This window comes from Equus quagga, chromosome 12 (genome assembly GCF_021613505.1).
Source record: "Equus quagga isolate Etosha38 chromosome 12, UCLA_HA_Equagga_1.0, whole genome shotgun sequence".
Taxonomy (NCBI): Eukaryota; Metazoa; Chordata; class Mammalia; order Perissodactyla; family Equidae; genus Equus; species Equus quagga.
This window is the reverse complement of record NC_060278.1, coordinates 56,313,149-56,333,674: the sequence shown is the minus strand read 5'-3', so window position 1 is coordinate 56,333,674 and position 20,526 is coordinate 56,313,149. Positions and strand designations below refer to the sequence as shown.

General features: G+C 35.7%; 1 protein-coding gene across 2 annotated transcripts in view; it reads left to right on the top strand.

Moving 5' to 3' along the window:
• The window catches only part of KCNT2 (potassium sodium-activated channel subfamily T member 2), a 346,988-nt gene that overhangs the window by 226,373 nt on the left and 100,089 nt on the right, over positions 1-20,526 (top strand). For both annotated transcript variants that reach the window (XM_046679418.1, XM_046679417.1), the window contains exons 15-19: positions 2,257-2,406; positions 3,815-4,044; positions 11,035-11,248; positions 13,463-13,568; positions 17,477-17,649. In XM_046679418.1, coding sequence (XP_046535374.1) covers positions 2,257-2,406; positions 3,815-4,044; positions 11,035-11,248; positions 13,463-13,568; positions 17,477-17,649 — 873 coding nt within the window. The remainder of the gene's footprint in view (positions 1-2,256; positions 2,407-3,814; positions 4,045-11,034; positions 11,249-13,462; positions 13,569-17,476; positions 17,650-20,526) is intronic.

Genomic DNA, 20,526 nt, shown 5'->3' with positions numbered 1-20,526 from the left:
CAGGCATCCTACATATGAAATGGAGGAAGAGGGACACAGGTGTTAGCTCAGGGACAATCTTCCTGAAAAAAATAAACCAAAAATAAAGCATTTTTGCCCTTTTTGCTAACTGCTATAACCTTTGAATCTAGAACTTTTCCTAGCACTTCCCAGCTGCTCAATATTTATTTTGTGTGGGAATTGATAAGTGAGAACTGGACATAGCCATTAGTATTAGATGGAATTACTAATTTCCAACATTTCTCAAGCAATTGACATGAGCTGAAAGAAGAAAAATTTGTATCTTTACAATTAGCTGAACTTAGAGATTCTCCGTTACCTATTAGAGCTTTTTAAAGAAATTCTAAAGAAAAGATGTCCTCTGAGGTGAAAGGTGCCAGTATATAAAACAGCATGATAACAAGCAAACGATCTAAGGACATTCATGCAGACTGTCCTTGTCTGACCCTCTTCTTTTCTGTTCCCTTCCAAGTTACCACATTATATTCCCCTTTCGGCCCCTGGAATTAGATTTATGATCCTCTAGAATAGCTTTTAGTACACTTGTATGACAATTGTCTGACCCCATGCTGCCTTTTGGATCTTAAACAAATCCTGCTGAATTACCAGCACCTTCTCTTGCATTTCCAGTCCTTTAAGTGGATTCTATCTTTGCCAAGCACCATCTCGCCAAGTAGCAAATGTGCTACATAACAAGCATAATTTTATTTTTGTTTGCCAAAGGAAATGTTTTCTCCACCAGGAACAATCATTCTTAGGAAGTAGTAGTTAGGCAAGGCCATATACAGTCTGTAGTCAAAAGTGTTTCATTTTATTTTATGTTTCCATTTCCAAAAATATATTAACAGTAAAGAAGAAAAGGTAAAGGATTTAAGAGTATTATTGTTTAATAGGTTGACTAGACATGTTGAAAGTGGCTCCAAAATTTAGCAATGAGGAAGGTATAACAGCAAGATGATAATAATGGAAGCTAACGTTTACTGAGTGGTTTCTGTGATCCCAACAGTTGCTAAGTGATTTATTTGTATTACCTCATTTTAGCCAACCCAATGAGCTGGATGGTGTTTTTCACAAAAGTAGAGAATCAATGAAAAGTTAAATAACTCACCCAAGATTGCAGAGTTAGGATGCAGATCAGGCAATGAGACTCCAAAGCTCAGGATCTTTACTCTTACACGTACTTAAGAAAGAATGAAGTACACGTGAAACATACCTGGAAAATGTACAATTTTTTTAAAGCTTATTGACACTTTGAAAATGTTGGTAAATGTATGATCTTCCTAATAATCCTTTAAACAAAACTCAGAGTCTATAACAGCTTTTTAAACTCTAAATATGGTAGATATGACTTGTTATCTGCCTTTATCCTTTCAGAATCTGCAAAGATTAAGTATTTTAACTTTTATATATTTATTGCTTTTCTTCCTGAATGTGCATTCCTTGTACTTGCAAGGTTCATAAGCTTTATTCAGCAAAAGTAAATGGAATTTATTGTACAAAGTGGGAAAAAGAACTATTGTATATTCACAATAAAGTTTTCATAGGTTGAATTTTTTAATATATTTCCAAGGCCACTGAGCAGAACCTTCCAGAAAAAAGAAGCTGCACTTTCTGTGATAAACTTATCTTCTTTTCAAAAATGCTTCTAGGGATCTCTTTTGGAGATCCTTAATTTTATCATGAAGAAGTATCTTTTCTTACCTGCCACACCATTGGAAGAAAGCTAATGCTATAATATGGACAGAAATTATTAGTATACTTTCTATGAAATCAAATTGATGAGTTGACATACGTACATTTATAATTTTAAATGAAAAGCAAAATCAATTACCTACAAGTCCAAGTAGGTATTGTAAATGAGATGAAGTGGGCCATATTATTGAGACTATAAAACAAGTATTATATATACGATGTGCATGACAGGATCTGCATAGACAGGGACTAAAAACCAAATGCTATATCTCATTACTTCATGGTCAGGATAAATGCCTTCGTTGACTGGGTTGTGAAATACTCCTGCTTTCTGGGAATCTGCCAACTTTCAAACTTTTACATTGTGTTTCAAAAATTTGGTGGTAACTCTAAGTATTTGTAAATAATACCGTTTAGAGCACCACAAGATACTTCTTTCAGCTGTGCTTGCCAGTTCTTACATTTGGGAAACGCCAGATTATGTTTGACAACAATTGTTTTCCTAACCACATTCACTGTGTTTTTCTCTTTGTGTGTGTGTATGTGTGTGTGTTTTTGTTGCAGAGAAGGCCAGCAGTCGCCAGAACAGTGGCAGAAGATGTATGGTAGATGCTCTGGGAATGAAGTGTACCACATTGTTTTGGAAGAAAGTACATTTTTTGCTGAATATGAAGGAAAAAGTTTTACATATGCCTCTTTCCATGCACACAAAAAGTATGTTTCTGCTTCCAGACTGGAATTAAAATATAAATCAATCATATCTTTTAAATACAGTTTTCTAAATACAACCCATGTTGGTGCTCATGAGTTGCAAGTATTCTGAAATTTTTCACTTAATTAATGAGACATTAGAACTCTGGCCTTCTGAATGGTCTCTAAAGTCAGGTGTAAAGTATAATTTCATAGGAATAGAGACTTTAGTAACTTTTAAATTATCTTGAAACATATTTCAATCCATTAAGAATTCACAAATGCATGAAAATGAAACTTCTTTGTAGATCTAAATTTTAAAGTGTTGATTAAAAATTTCAACAAAGTAATAACATTTATAAAAACTAGATATTTTTAAAAACTCACTTTGGCCAGAGAAATAAGTTAAAAAACAAATGATAATACCTTCCAATTCAAACATGGAATATTATTTTTTCTTTTTCTTTTTGAGTAAAATTTTTTACTTAAGAAATAAAAATGTGTGCCTATCATGGAAATCATATATTATCAATATTTTACTATATTAATGTAATATATTTTTAGGATTTGTAATAAATCTAGTATATTTCACTAATCTGGTATCTAATGTATTTCACTGTAATTCTCGATATGATTCTATCTATACATACACTTTTGATGTTTAAAATATATTTTTAAGCTTGATTTATTTGTAATGCTATAAGACATATCAAAATAAAGATATTCAGGACATTTTGTGTTTGGAGCATAACCTGAAAAAGTTATATGAGAAATTTTTAAGTAACACCTGTTTCATTCACTGATTGTTATTTCTCCTAATTAACCTGCATACCTATTCAAGACTATTTAAAAATTTTCTTTTTCTAAAATTCCAAGTAAATCAAATATGGTAGAAACAGAACAAAAAGAAACTGAAGGACCCTGATTCTTTCTCACGTGACCTTGCTTAAGTTTCTTCCTCTCCTTTCAGCCAATGGCTTTCAAACTTTTAGAGTAAAGTAGGAAATGCTGGTTTACATTTTTTGACCAAAGTAAGATAGACATTTTATGGTAAGACCCAGTACACACACAAAAAAATTTACAAAAAATTATTACCCTTACTATATGATATGCACTCTGATGTTTCTATTATCTTTTATTCTATTCTTCTTCATTAAAAAATATATATATACACATATTTATGCATTATATTCAACTAAACTGATTTCACAACACACTAAGGACGTAGTTTCTTTTCCTTTAAAAATGAGAGTCTTGAACTTTTAGGATCCCTTCAAGCTTTGAAATGCTCTGGTTTGAGGTTTTAATTTCTGTCTGCCTTATAATAGTTTACTAATTTTCTTACATATGCAAACTTCAAAAAAAAAAAAAAAACCAAGACCTTTGCAGAATTACAATTCTTAAACTCTTTTATTTTCTTTTTTAAATTAAGGTTTGGTGTCTGCTTGATTGGTGTTAGGAGGGAAGAAAATAAAAATATTTTGCTGAATCCAGGTCCTCGATACATTATGAATGCTACAGATATATGTTTTTATATTAATATTACCAAAGAAGAGAATTCAGCATTTAAAAACCAAGACCAGCAGAAAAAAAGCAATGTCTCAAGGTCATTTTATCATGGCCCTTCTAGATTACCTGTACATAGCATAATTGCCAGCATGGGTAAGTATAAATAAATTTGAAAATACCATTAGTTTCTTTCTTTACAAAAAAGAACAATAAATATACTTCAATTTTTGTTAAATTTTCTAAGTCCAATGTAAAACATACTTGTGTATATTGCAAACTTGGTGTAACTAAGTTTATAGAACAAAATTCCTAAGCTTTACGCTGGTAGGAAATTAGACTAATTCAAAACTGCCAACAATTATTTCATATTTCTGATTAGAATAGAAGCACCTGACACTTCTGTATTTTTTTTGTAAGTTCTCTATCCAGTTATCAACAGACGCTATTTCAAATGTTCTCCATTTTTGTTAAAACTTTCCTTCCATCCTCTGTCTTGTTCTCACCATCGAGCTTGGCTTCAATTACACAGAAGTAAAAGAAAAAAAAAAGATCCAGACAAATAAGAATGTCCTTTAAATTTTGCCACCAAACCCCCTGCTAACCTATAAACATTTAGTTTCTGTCACAAGGAAAATGTGTCCTTTATTTTAACTTTTAATATTTTAATATTAATGTCTTCATGTATGCAACGGACCCATCGCTTTTTCCTCCTCAGGGACATCACTCTGCTTTAATTCAACCTCATTACCTAACTTGGTTTTTTTTTTCAAAATAACTGGCTTATTCCTTCCTCTCTCTCTCCTTTGTCTCTCCCTCTTCATATCTCTACACACACACACACATACACACACCCCTCTGGATCTCATGTGATGACCTCTTAGATAAATTCCTCAAGCATCGTCTTCAGTTGCTGGCTTGAAATCTTATTGTCCCCTCCTGTCTCTAGCCAGTTCAACCTGAAATCTGCATTCGTTATATTCCTGAAACTAGGCTGGCAAGGCCACACTTTCCTCTGTGTCACTAAATCCAGTGGACTTCTTCACAGCATATGACAAAATTGACCATGTCCTTCTTGAAGCGCTCCACTGGTTTTTCTCTGCATCTTGTACATTCATTTTCCCGGAATAGTTGAGTCTGCTCTCGTGGATTCATTTGTCCTTCCTAAACTGATGATTCCCTTACCTAAATCATTGACTTAAACTTCTCTTCACAGCAATGTATTCAACTATCCACTGGTTATTTCTAGCTGGGTGTCTTACAGGAAAACCAACACAGCATATTCACATTGAACTAATCTTTCTACCCTCATTTCAAACCATTTCCATCTCCATTTTTTTGCTAAAAACCAGATGACATCATTATCCTCCAATTCACAATATCACAGTTCTGACTTTTCAACGTCCCTCTCCTCTACTGCCTCAACCAAATTCTTTTAAATCTGATCACTAAGTAGCCCCTAAAGTCATTCAATTCTATCTCCGCTATCAGTGTTGTCATACTCTGAGCCTCCAGCATCATTTCCCTCAAGTGCAGGATCAACCTCCTAATCTTCTCTCCATGCCTCCAGTCTTACTACTCCACGTTCCTCTCCACCCTGCAATGCGAGTAATAATTTTTAGATAATTTGGATAATGTTATTTTTTGCATAAGTTATTGAATTTCTTCCTATTACCCATTTGGAAAAAGTTCAAATTCGATAATGTAACATGGCTTATCATTGGAGGACCAAAATTTCTTGTCTGCCTGAGGCCATCCTAGTTTTCCCAGGACAGTTTCAGTGTCCTGGTTTCAGTTTACACTGTCCTGGTCTAATTATTAAGAGCATCCCTTTTGAATCTCAGGAGTATCCTAGTTTAGAGGATAAATTTCATAATGACTTTACTTATTTTTAAAAAAAATTCCTTCTTACATTTCTAGTCCTACATCTTAACTTTCTTTCAACTGCTCTCCTAAATTCCAATCATGCTAAATTCCTTTAAATCTTTACTAATGGACCATAACACATTAAATTTTCTCTGACTAATTCTCTAGTTCTCTGAACTAATTTGCCTATGCAATTACTTCTAATCCTTTGTATGCCAGTCTCAATATCCCTCTCAGACATATTCCATGGTCCTGCCTGGACTTTGTTAGGTAACCCTGCTTGTCATTGACATATTATTTTTCTTCTATAGTAGCACTACTCTTTTTTTTTGTATCTTCAACAATTACTTATTGAGTACTTAATTTGCACCGGGAACTCTTATAAGTATTTGTAATAAATTAGTGAACAAACAGAAAAAGATGCTTAGCTCATGGAGCTTACATTCTATCATGAGGAAGACTGGCAATAAACAATATATGTGAAAAATAAGTAAATTATTATATTAGAGGATGATAAGTAATTAAAAAAAGAGAGAGGAAAACAGAGCTAGTAGAAGGGTCTCTGAATCCTGAAAGGACCGGATTTTTAAATGAGGTGGTTAGTAGGCCTCATTAAAAAGGTGACATTTGAAAAAATACTTGAATAAAATGAGGGGATGAGCCCTGTGGACATCTGGAGGAAGAGATCATACAGAAATAGCATTTAGTACAAAAGCCCGAAGTGGGACCTGAGTGCTGTGCTCCAGGAACAGAAAAGAGGCTCACGACAGTGAGCTATGGTAAGAGTATAGAAGATGAAGTGGAAGGGGTAAAAAGAGGCTAGATCATGTTGGCGTTTAAAGTCAATGTCAGCATTATGACTCCTACTTGGAGTGAACAGGAATCAAGGCAAAGTTTTAAGCAGAACAATGGCATTACCTCACCTACACTGACCTATGTTTTAATACCATCACTTTGGCTGCTATTGAGGATGGAGGGTTTGGGCCAAGGAACAGAGTATTTTCAAGTGCAAGTGGTAAGAAGGAGAAAATTCTGGATATAGTTTGAAGGTAGAGTAACCAGGATACACTGAAGAATTGGAAGTGGACTATGAGGAAAACAGAAGTGCCAAGAACTCCAAAGTTTTTTGTTTAAACGACAGGGAAAAGAGAATGGCTGTCCATTGAGATGGGGAAGACTTGGGGTGGGGAGTGCAGGCTCGGTGGGGTCAAGGGAGATAAAGAGTTTAGTTGGGGCACACTGCATTTCAAATGTCTGTTAGACATTGAGTGGAAGATGTAAAATAGGAAGCTAGATATAAGAGTCTAGAGTTCAGGAGAGATGTGTATACTGAAAAAAGTAAATTTTGGCTTCCTGAGATTATGTATTATATTTAAAGCCATGCGACTGAATGGCATCACCAAGGAAATGAATATGGACAGAAAAGGGATAAAGACAAAGGACTGAATTCTGCAGCATATCAACATTAACTATCAGGGAGATGAGAAAAAACCAGCAAAAGAGCCCAAGAAGGAGCTACTGGCAAGGTAGCAGGAAAATCACATGAGTGTGGTGTCCTGGAACCCAAATGAATCAAGAGAATAGAGCCATCAGCCATGTCTAAGGCTGCTAATAGGTCAAATAACATGAGAATTGAGAACTGGCAATTGAATTTCACGAAACAGTGACCATTGTTTATTTTGAAAGAGCTCTTTCAATGGAGTGGTAGTGGAGAATGCCAGGTCGGGGAGGGGGTTACGACAGAACGGTGGAAGATAAAGTAGAGACATTAGGTCTAGACAACTCTCAACAAGTTTTTCTGCAAAAGGGTGCAAAGAGATGGTCTGAGAACTGATGAAGGATGCACCAGGAAGTGCAAAGGGCAAGACAATCAGGAATATATGTAGAAGAGTAAATATAGTGATGGATTATGGAACTTAATTTAGAAAACGAAAGACCTCTGTTGGTTAAAGGAGACTGAAAATGTGGTAGATTGGCAGATTATAATTCCAGTGGCAATGAAGATGGAGGGAGCTGGAAAGAGAAGAGGTGAAGGCAAGCATCAGAGAATGAGATGCCAGAAATAGAGCTTATGTGTACTAAACAGTAATGATAAAATCTAGGGTATGACCATGAGAGTGAATGACTAAGGACTGGTGGAAGAAAAGGCTATTAGCAGAAGTAAAAACAAGGAACTGACTGCCAAGAGAACACAATGGCGCAAAAATGGGTCAAGGGAGCCAAGAGTATAAGCAAGAAAATGATAAGGCTTAAACATGGAGTTTAAGATGGGTAGGAAGAGAAGACAGAACATCAAGGGAGTGAGGGAAACTATGAAAAGTGGGTATCAGAAATAGAATTGAAGTTCCAGTAGAGTAAAACCTTAGCTGGAGCTAGGAAATAAATGAGAGTGACCTGAAAAGACGGAAATAGTGGCAGTCAGAGGGTGAATGCCTGAAATGAATAAATGCAGTGTTGCTGTTCTTGGTTATAACAAGGTCTAAAAAGTGACTGTGGAAGTGAGGGGCTGGGATAAGGTGAAAAACAATTTCTTCAGTGAATTCAAGGAAGTGAGAGCCCAGGATGTGGGAAAGTTTATTTACCTGTATTTTGAAAACACTGGCTGAGGCAAGAATAGTGTTATGAATTGAATTGTGTCCACCAAAATTCATATGTTGAAATCCCAACCCCCAGAATCTCAGAAAGTGAGCTTATTTGGAGATAAGATCTTTACAGAGGTAATCAAGTTAAAATGGAGTCACTGGGGGGGACCTAATCCAGTATGGCTGGTGTCCCTATAAGAAAAGGAGATTAGAACACAAAGACACATGGAAGAAAGACATTGAGAAGAGACAGAGGGGCAACATTGCCATCTACCAGCCAAGGAGTGAGGTTTGGACCAGATCTTTCCCTCACAGCCCTCAGAGGAAACCAACCCTCTCAACACCTTGACTTTGGACTTTATCCGCCTCCAAAACACAGGCACCTCTTTAAAGTCTTGCTGGGGAAGATGTCAGGGAAGAGCCAGTTTTCGCTAGAGGAATAAAAGGTTCAAAGAAGAGCTTGTTTCTGTAATTTTAACTTTTTTAAATTGTATCTTCCCTGCTATTTCTAACTTTCTCATGATCATATCCCCCATGCCCAGGTTGGTGCCAGATATCAGTGTTGGCAGAATAATCGAGAAGTGATCAAATTTCCCTGTGTTGGGCAGGAAAATGATAAAGAGGAAGTTGGAGTGATGTGGAGTCAAATATATTTGGGAGGGCATGGAATTAAAAGATCACGATTCCTTAGGAAATAGGAGGGGATTTAATCCCTAAAACAAGAGTAGGAATTAGCTTTACATAAATGGAGATATGTCTGTTTCCTTCTAAACAGAAATAAGGGAAGAAAATTTTGGTGAAACTCATATTTGTTGGTTTAGACAGACAGTTGAAGAATTTCTTCGATGATAACTTCTCTTTTCTCTCTGGATTAGACAATATGGTCATCTGCAGAGGATAAATGTCATAAACATGAATTTTAATTCATAACATTAGGATGCAAATCACATCATATGGGTTTTCTTTATTTTATAAATCAAATTTATAAAATTTAATTTTTAACCAAATCCACTCACCTGCTTAATGGAAAATTTAATCTCATTTTCTCTTGAATCACAATCCCCAATGCCCCCAAACATAAATTGAATTATAGATTAATCATTATTTACGGTGCTAAAAAATTGGCTGAGTGTATCATTTCTGATGGCAGCCAGCTTTACCCCTGCTCAGGTATCAGAATGGCTGAGTGCTGGTAGCCACATCTTTGTCTTGGGCACAGCAGTTCTAGCCATACTCATATATGTCCCTCACTAAAGGTTTCCCCACCAACAACAGAAACACTAGGGCACGTCTCCCTCTAGTCTGAACATTGTGTATGTGAAGAGGTACAAGCCTCTGAAACTTGACCCCCAAAATTTATGCCCATCTTGAGGAATATCCCAATATTCTCACCAGTCTTGTCTCTGCCAGGTCACACTCAAAGGCATTCTCTCTTTATCTCTTCTTCTATGAAGACTTGGAATTGCTCTCAGAGGTTTCTAGAAATCAGTTGCTGACCTCCCTTTCCATGGTACACGGAAAGAGATACTAAAACCTAATGGATTTCTTTTCCTTTTTTAAAAACTCACGCTTTATGGTGAAGAGGGTGGCAAGGTCAGACAGAGATTTGAGGGAAGTGGAGAGTGTTTTAATAGTTGCTTCAAAGGAATGGGACAAAGTAAGACTAAGGGCTTTTTAGAAGGATGACCAGCTATCACTGAGTGCGTAAATGAAGTGAGAGGGCATGGAAACGACAGCACTCATCAGTTTTATTGTATTACTTTCTCCAGAAGGGGAGGGACATCAACTTTCCATAAATTGATGTTTAAATTAATTTTTAAATTCCAATAAAAGATTCCAAAGGAAGTTGTTTCTTCTGTTTGCTCTTCCTTGGGTACCCAAGTATTCAAAAGCCTTAAGTTCTTCAGGTTTGCTGTTCTTACTGCCTCAAGGTATTCCCATGGCTTGTGCGCTCATTATTGTCTCTCAGGTCAAAAATCAATGTCATGACCTCAGAGCGCCCTTCTTTTCCACCTAGTGAAAGTTCATTCCCCCTCCAACCCCCCAACCCCGCTATTCTTTATCATAGCATTGTGTTTTATTTTCTGCACGATATTTACTATTATCTAAAATGACTTTTTTCATTTATTTGTCTACTTGGTTATTTTACAGATAAATCCATATGTGTAGAGACCTTGTCTGTCTTATTCCTTGCATATCCCAAGAACCTAGAATAGTGCTTGTCACATAGTAGGTACTTAATAAATGTGTGTTGAATAAATATAAAATATTAAGGGTTGTAATATAAGAAAGTGGTTACAAATCAGTATGAGAAAGATAACTCAACAAAATGAGGGGAGAAGATGTAATGAGAAATCCACAAAACTGAAGGGGCCAGAAAATTTTTTGGTTAATTTTAAATAAATGTAAATGGAAACAAGGTATTTTTTCACTTTAATTCCTAAGTATATCAGGATTTCACAGATCTTGTGCTTTGTGCTACAGAGCTAGACTCAGCAAATACAGTTTTGTACAAATACAGAATTTTTTATCCATGTGGATAAAAATGCCCACATGAATAAGATATAAATAACCTTTGAGATTAAAGGATAAACAATATCTTTCCTAAGGGTACTTTGTTTCATTTTGATCGTTAAGTGGTCGGCATGTCACACAGGTGGCAAATGCTTTGATGGATTTTCTTGTTTCATTGTTTTAGGTACTGTGGCTATAGACTTGCAAGACACGAGCTGTAGATCAGCAAGTGGCCCTACCCTGTCTCTTCCCACAGAGGGAAGCAAAGAAATCAGAAGACCTAGCATCGCTCCTGTTTTAGAGGTTGCAGATACATCGTCAATTCAAACCTGTGATCTTCTAAGTGATCAATCAGAAGATGAAACTACGCCAGATGAAGAAATTTCCTCAAACTTAGAGTACGTTTAGATACTTTAAGGTGTAAGATTTCCTGGGATTTGGGCTTCCCCTAAGGAACTAATATCCTTACCTTCTGGGCATTCTAGAATCCATCCTACATACTTCTACCAAAACACTCTTCCTATTGGCTAGTATCTCTCTCAACTATGGAGTATTCTAAGCCCTCAAATTTGTCGTTTCAAGATATATTTCCAGGCTCAGTTTTATCTAAATTATCCTTTATCCTTAAAGAAAAAAATACATAAATTAGTATTTCCATGATATAAGCTGCTTTTTCATAATTGCATGGTTTTTTAAATTATATTGTATCTCTACCTTTAATTTGTTTTCTCCCATGTCCATGTTGAAGTTCAATCAATAATGATATGTAACACAGCTTCCTCCAGTAAGCTTCCTTTATTCATCTCAGCATTCTGCCATCTTTCACACAGTATACATCAATAATATTCTGAATGAATGAGTAAATGAAGTACTAATTCTCTTTTCTAAGCTTCCATAATAAACAGTACCAATGTGCATGCTATTAATCACATTTAGCCTTCCTAGAGATTCTTTACCTGTCTTATTCACATGTCATATTGCCATTTCTTGAGGAAAGCACAGCAGTCAACAGGCTTATTATGGAGTCTGAAAGAATTTGTTCCCCATAGCAGTTCCACCTTATACTGGTTGTGTGCAAGTGACTTTGATTAAACAATCTGCCCCACAATGCCTTTATCTGTAAACTCAGTATAGTTACTGCCTCAGTGTTCATATGAAGAGTAACTGAGAGGATGGAGAAAAGGTGCTTAGGACAATGCTTTGTGTAGAGTAAGCATTCAATAAGTATTAATTACTGTTAGGTATAGTGCTGGTGTTAGTGGTAACGGTAACACCATTCGAACATTTCTCCCAATATCTTTCATATAATAAATGTTCAATTAATGTTGAATTAAACTAAAATGAACTGAAATATCATAGAAACTTAGAAAAATCCTTTTTTTAATCCTTCACACTTTTTAAGAGTTTGTTACAAGAAACTTTGATGTGCCCACGGAACACATTCAGCTCTCCAAGAAATCAATAGTACTCAAATATATTTATGAAATATTTGATGGCAACAAAGAGAGGTTAGACCACCAGTATATTTCTAGAAATGGTGTCGTATGGTAGGACTGAAATTCTTTCTTTACATATACTTCTGAAAAGATGGAGAGGTGGAATTCTTTTATTTCTAGAAAAATGAAAAAGATGTTGAAGTAATAGTGGAGATTATCAACTTCTAAATTTGCAAAATGTGCTCCATTTTATCCTCCTAGCTAATGATGTCAAACTAGGTTTGAAATTTCTTGGTTTAGAAGGTACATTTTTATCAAAGCAAGAGCTTTTATGTCAGATAAAGGAATTTTGCCTCCACTAAATTTTCTTTTTTTCTTAGTTTTCAGTTATGCTGCTACTTTTTGATAGTTCCATTTTGAAAATTAGTACAGGCATAATGGGCAGGTGGCTGCTTTTATAAAGTCAGCAAACAAACTGAGTATCTTTGATGATATTTTAAGCATGATTCCAGCAAATTTCTATTTTTGGTAGGGGTTTAACTGAATAATTAACTCAATCATTTACTCCTTTTTGGTTATGCATCCGTGACTAATGAATATTGATAGAGTGAATCATAATAATACATTTTGCTTTAAATGTGTTTTATAAAAATTAACATTACTATTTTTTATAATCTATCTAAATCTTTTAAACTGAGAATTGGCGAACTTTTTCTGGAAAGAAAGAGCTAGTAAATATTTTAGACTTTGTAGACCATATGGTCTTTGCTGCAACTACTCATCACTGCTTTTGAAGCATGAAAACACCCATAGACAATACATAAAATGAATGAGCACGGCTGTGTTCTAAACACACTTTGCCTATAGATACTGAAATTTGAACTTCATGTAATTTTCATGTGTTGTGAAATATTATTCTTCTTTTGATTTTTTTCCCAACCATTTAAAAACATAAAAGCTGCTTTTAATTTACAAAACCAGGTAATGGACCAGATTTGCTCCATGGGCCCTATTTTGCCTCTTCCTGTTGTAAACTATTTCTTTATCAAATTCTGATTGCAACGTAAGGAGTTACTGTATCTAACTTTGTCAAAATAGAGGAACATGGCTATAACTTAATAGTCTAACTTTGCATGCATTATTCAAGGCGATTCAATATTTCATGTTGTTTTACAGATATGCTAAAGGCTATCCACCTTACTCTCCATATATAGGAAGTTCACCCACTTTTTGTCATCTCCTTCATGAGAAAGTGCCATTTTGCTGCTTAAGACTAGACAAGGTAAGTACTTGTTGCTGTTATTCTCTCCAAAACTAAAATTATGGCATTGTATAATTACATATAGTTAAATAATTTTATATAGTCTTTTCACTAAAATATGTTCAAATGTAAATATAGTACATTGAGTGGTGAATTTTACCTTAACTGCACTAAAGATTACCCAAATGCTTTACTTCTCTTCTAAAATACCCAATAAGTCATTAGGCATGCTTTCAAAGAGTAAAACAAAGGTGACAGAATCTCAAACCTATGAATTCTCAGCATCCGGTCTCCCAAAATCACCTTGGCCAGATGTGTACTCTATTTTACCAGGCATTTTTGTCTCAAATCTGTGTGGAATCGCTTGACATGGTGAAAGTAGCTAGTCCACATGTCAGCCAGAGAGATTTATTATTGACTAGACTGGAAGCTAGTATCAGTGTCTTGCTTGGTGTCTCCTTTCCTAAATATTTTACTGTAGTTTTTGGTTCCTGCATGGATGTTCTAGAGAAGCCATCCAAAACAGAAAGACTCTAAGAATGCAAGAATTTTTATCTTTCACCATATGGCCATTGGGCATGACCTGTACAAGAGTTTCTTCTCCTGATGAATAAGAAAGCAGATAAAAAAAAAAAAAAAGATTCTCAAATGCCCCACCTCCCAGGAATAAAATGTGCCACTAATTCTAAACAGGAATTTCTTCTTTTACTCTAAATTTTGGAGTTAGCCAGAGTTAAAATCCCAGCTCTCCTCTTATAAGCTTTGCAATTTGGGCAAATAATGTCACCATTAAATTTCAGTTTCCACTTCTGCAAAATGGTTGTAATTTTAATAGGAACTTCATAGGACTCTTGTGAAGATTATATAAATTAGTGCATCTAAAAAGTTTCACACAGTGCCAGGTACTTAATAAATGGATAGGCACTTACTACATTTTGTTAACATTCTTGCTTCCTTTTTTTTTGTATGATAAACATTATGAATTTTGCTGTTGCTGTCACTCTTGAGGAAGATTAACAGAACATTAGAAAATTTCTCCCTTCATCTTCCTGACGTTGTTTTGTGAATATTTGCCTTTTCTCCCAAATATTCATCTGGACTCATTAAGATAGACAGTTCAGTCTGTCAATGCGTTACTTTTTTTTTAGTCCTTGTTTTACTTGATGTTCTGCAGCATTTGATAGCGTTGGCTAGCTGTGTATTTTTGGCAACATTAATGAATCTTAAGCTTTAGGGTCCTTCACGTGTGTTGGCCCCTTCCAAGAACCTATAATTATTTTTTTATTTATAATATTTGTGTTATTTTCCATAAAGAGGATTCCCCAAATAATATAATCTTTAGGCCCACAATACCTGGATTTGCTTCTGGTGGTGTTTTACTTTATCACACAGTTAAAGAGAAAAAATATACTGGGAGACCAAAGAGTGGAAATGATTGATCTCCAAGCAGGGAATCTGATACAACTAAAAAGCTAAGATTTCAGAATTAGTGGAGGAGCAATAGAGGGTCTTTGAAAGCCGAAAGACTACACACTGTCTCTTTCCCATATTGAGAAGGCAAAGTTTCTGGGTGTTGCTGACTGCCTGATGACATCTTGGATCATCCATTGTTTAGGTAGCATTGGCTGGCTGGAGGTGGTGGTCTGCTATGCAAGTGAGTGCCCACTTTGTCATTAGGGGATGGGACTAGGCAGTCAATCCTACTGCATCTGTGAAGTGTGTGAGTTGGGATTATGTTGCCAAAACCATTCTGCATCACTATCAGTAGGCTGGTTCCTGGTCAAAGTTTATCAACACTAAATCCCTTGTTTTCTGCTTGGGTTTTTTTTCCGTACTAATTGAACTACTTCTAAATCTCCTAAATTAGCTCTTTTTTCTCATCTTCTCTCTCAAATATTGAAGTTCTTGATAATCTCAATGTCAACCTGTCACTCTTCTCCTTCCACGACCTCTTTGTGAGTGACCTCATTCCATCATGTGGCTTCAGATCCTGCTCATTTTCGTAATTCTCCAATCATACTTCCAGTGTAGACTTACTGCCCTTCTTCTTTATCATTTCCCTTTTCTCTATTCTTTCTTAGACCTTAAACTTTCCTTCTGGATGCATTTTCCTATTTCCTAGTTTACAGCTTTAAAAAAATCCTTTTAATAAGATGTTATGAGTGGTAAATTCTTTTAATTTCAGCTTCCCTAGAAATGTCCTTACTTTGCTCTCCTTCTTGAAAGATGGTTTTGCCGGTGTTCAATACCAGGCTATGAGTTTTCTTTTTCTTTTTAGTACATTAGGATTTTCTTTACTGCCTTCTGGGCTCCACATTGCTGTTGAGAAGTTAGCCATCGTTCTGATCTGTGTTCCTTGTGGGTATTCTCTTTTCTCTCTGGCTGCTTTTAAGATCCTCTCATTGTCTTCGTACTTCTGCACTTTTATTGCAAGGTATCTGAACTAGATTTCTCCTTATTTATTTGGATTAAGATTCATTGGCTTTCCAGAATCTAAGGATTTGGGTAATTCATTAATTCTAGAAAATCCTCAGACAATATTTACATGAATAGAACTTCTTTCTGATTCTCTCATATCTTTTTCACGTGTTCTCTTTAAATACATGTAAGATGTTCTCACACTATTTTCCAAGTATCTTAATTTTTCCATACTACTTTCTATCTCGTTTCTTCTTGCATTCTGAGTAATTACTTCAACTTTATCTGGGAGTTCATCCCTTCAGCTTCATCAAATGTGCAATTTAGACCATCTTTTGAGTTTCTATTTGTAGTTGTTATAGTTTTTAGTTCTAGAAGAGAATATATGTAATTTTTAACACTCACCTGAGTATTTTAAACAGCCTCTTGTTTCTTGTTCATACTTCAAATGTTCTTGTATCTTTTTAAACATAATAAAGATGCTCATTTTATATTCTGCATCTTATAACAGCAAAATCTATAGTCTTTGTGAGGCTAATTGTTTTGTTTTTTGTTTCTACTGACTCATGGTGCCTTGTTCCCAAGTGTTTTGTAATTTTTTATTACAGAATTAAGGCAGAGAATATCCTAGAATTGATGATGAATCTATAGAGAACCAACTAATCTCAACCCAAATAAGAAGAAACTCACATAGAGACCCATAAAAATGCAACGGCAGAACGCTAAAGTGGTTCTTCATGCACATAATTTAGTTTAAAAGAATCTTGGTTTAATAATACCAAGTCCAGTAAGTTTTAGCCCCCCAGGAAATAGCAAAATACCCTCAGGACAACGAGTTTTAGTAATGTGTGATTATTATGTTTTTTATTGTTATTATTTGTATTAGTATTTTACTTTTGAGTATTTCTATCATTATCTTGCCAGTTCAGGTATTCATTTATAATTAAGGGCTTTTTTTGTTTCTTAATAACAAAGACAAAAATCTCTTTTGGTATCCTTCCCTTTAGTTATTCAGTATTTGGATTGTTCCCAGGTTATTTATTTATAATATTGTTATATTTCTGGAAATGAAAGTCAGAGATAGATAATTTTGTCCAGCTTTATTGAGGTATGATTGACAAATAAAAATTGTGTATATTTCAGGTATATGACGTGATGTTTTGATATACATACACATTGTGATCATTTTTAAATATAGATATCGAGATGTCATCTAACAGTGAGTTTTAGGTCACAACAGAACATATGTACACACATATTGCTAAGTCCTTCCTCCCCCACATCAAGCTACATACCTGCAACTCATTTGTCTCATCCATGCACACCTTCATTTCCTAAAGCAGCGTGGACAACTGCTTAGCATAGAAAAATCTAACTATTTTCAAATTTGTTAAAAAATAAAGCATTTCCTAAGTTAGGATAATTTTACATGTCCCTATATCCTAAATTTTTGCACTGAATTTTAGTGGAGTATAAAAATGGCGTTTCTTTGTATAATTTTTCTTCTCTAGAGTTGCCAGCATAACTACTATGAGGACGCAAAAGCCTATGGATTCAAAAATAAACTCATTATAGTTGCAGCTGAAACAGCTGGAAATGGATTGTATAATTTTATTGTTCCTCTCAGGGCATATTATAGACCAAAGAAAGAACTTAATCCCGTAGTACTGCTATTGGATAACCCGTAAGTATGTTTTAAAATACACAAACAACACAAAAAGTTTTTAATGTTATATCAAAAATAACTTATTTTCATTTACTTGGAATATTTTAAATCAGATGCATTATGGCACATGATTCATTGGGAGATAGACTCTGTGCGGTGGTGCAAAACAATCATTGAGCATGGTTATGTTTCACAAATACTGCTTAAAACATCACTGGAGGGCTCTGAGCTTTCTATTTAAAACTATTTTGCAAGTGGTCATTACCTAATACCAGTGGGAAACACGCCACTGAAATAATTATACTTATTTTCCCTAAATTAACCAACTAGCCTGGCGAATCTCTGCCAAAACTGGACAATTTTATCCTTCTAAAGAAGCATTAATTATCAAAGAAGCATATTAATCATCTACTTTTATGTGATACCATGCCACATCATCATAAATTATGATTCTTCCACTGTTAAAACATACATTCTATAACATAACATGAATAATTAATGCTTTACCATGTTCTTTTATTTTGAAAAGTTTGGCTTGGTATACTCTTGTGAAATGAGACTACTTAAGCATTTCAGAATCCTTATGCAACTATAAATATAAGTCACTAAATGCTATGGTCAAATCCATTGTATCCTAAAATTATGGTATTCCTCTCTGTGACTTGAAATTAGTAGCAGATGGTCCTTAGAACAATACCATATTATATGATTCTCCAACTCTCATCTTAAATTCCAAAGTGATGCAAATTTCCGGGTAAACCGAATGGGGCCAAAGTCTGTTCCCTTGTCTCTGCCTTTAAAATTTATAAAAAGAAGTTTCTCAAAACAGAGATTGCTCCCCAATATGTCATAGCTTCGCAGTATTATTTATTCTGAAGATAGCAATATCAAGATAGTCACTGATGCATCTTTTTTAGCATCATCACAATGATAACCAACTCTAAAAATTGTGCACAATTCTAGAGGCTTCAGTTGTAGAATTTTCAGGTATGATGACTCAATGGCACTTTTTGATACCACTTTGGCATCCAAGGGGATGTGAGGTAAATTTAGGGCAGGTGTTGGAGAACAGAAACTTGGACCCAATGTCAGAAGAAATAAAACCTTAATAAAACAAATCTTAAGAGAATGCAAGTTGGGTTGCAGGAAGGCTATGGCGATGGAGTGGTTGCCAACCACCTCCAAGGCCTTTGAATATATCTCTTATTCTGGAACTTCTCTGATAAGAAGCTCTGAGAGACTGGTTGTGCTTGCCACAAGAGATGCTCGATTAACTATGTGAATTCAAACATGTCAGGTTTTGGCTCTTTTTGCTTATGGTATGTCCACTCCCTTAGGGATAGAATTTAAGACAGGGGCATTTACAAGCTGATTGCCTTAGAGCTTCCCCATCTTGTATGGCTTGAATCAGAGTGGATCAACTCAGGCCCCAGAATACAGAGAGAAAGATAGGAAGAAACTTGAAAAGAAAGAAACGGAACTGTGCTTGTGGCATCCCTGTGGCAAAGCAAAGGGCAGAAACTGTCCCTTCCCCTGCTTTACATTATTTCAAGGTAAAACTTCTTGTCCTGATGGGTAAATCTCCTAATTGGTTCTGAGACCCAATTTCAACGTGTGTGTGTTCGGGGGATTTCCCCATACCTCCAACAAGCAATGCTCAGGACATGAGCTGAACATCTTACAGTTCAACCCAATTCTGACACTATCCACCCAGAAATAGCCTCAAGTACCATGGGTTAAGGGTTTAGTCCTACCAGACTACCCACCCCCCAATCCCTGCCCCTTCAGAAGCCATTTGCAAGCCCAGGTTATCACCTGAGCTTCTGACCAACCAGCAGTAGATTAGAGGTTCCAATGACTTCCTCTTTGGACTTTAGACGCCAGTTGCAAGTCCAGTTTGTTACCTGTACTTCTGACAGACTGGCTATAAATCAGACCCCCTACTCAAGTTCGATTAATTTGCTAGAGCAGCTGACAGAACTCAGGAAACATTTTACTGATTGGATCATCTGTTTGTTATAGAAGGATGTAACTCAGGAACAGCCAGTTGGAAGAGATGCATAGGGCAGGGTATGGGGAAATGGTGTGGAGCTTCCATGCTCTCTGCCGGAGCACCACTATCTCCAAATCTCCACATGTTCACCAACCTGGAAGCCCTCTGAACGCTGTCCTTTGGAGTTTTTATGGAGGCTTCATTACATGGGCATGATTGATTAAATCATTGGCCATTGGTGATTGAACTCAATCTCCAGCCCCTCTCCCCTCCCTGGAAATCAGGAAATGAGACTGAAAGTTCCAACCTTCTTTCTGTTCATGGTTGGTTCTCCTGGCAACCAGACCCCATTCTTAGGTACTTTCCAAGAGTCGCCTCGTTAACATAAACCCAGTTGTGGTGGAAAGGGGCTTGTTGTGAATAACAAGAAACCCATTTCACCTTTATGGCTCCGAAGTGATTTCAGGAACTGAGGACAAGAGACAAAATATTATGACAAAAAGATGCTGCCATTGCTCTTATTGCTCAGAAAATTCCAAGATTTTGGGGAGAGCCAGGAACCGTATATGAAGACCAAATATATATGAGAAATGAATATATTCTAAATTTGGTCATCTTATAAATCACAATATCACACTTTCCAAAAGAAATAGTCTCTCCAAATTTGGGAGTGCAGTTTACTCCACGGGATGGAGTAAACTTTTTCAGTATCCAGTCTTGCTAAGTAATCCCATCTCAGAATCACTAATTCCCTCTTCTGCCCCTTATCCCACTGAGCAGGTGGTGGGAGCTAGAGTTACTTAGCATGTGCAATTTATGCAGGCTTTGGAATGACTATAACTAAATCAGACTCTTTCTGTTAGGTTTTGAATAAACAGTTTGCCAAAATGCCCAATTACTGA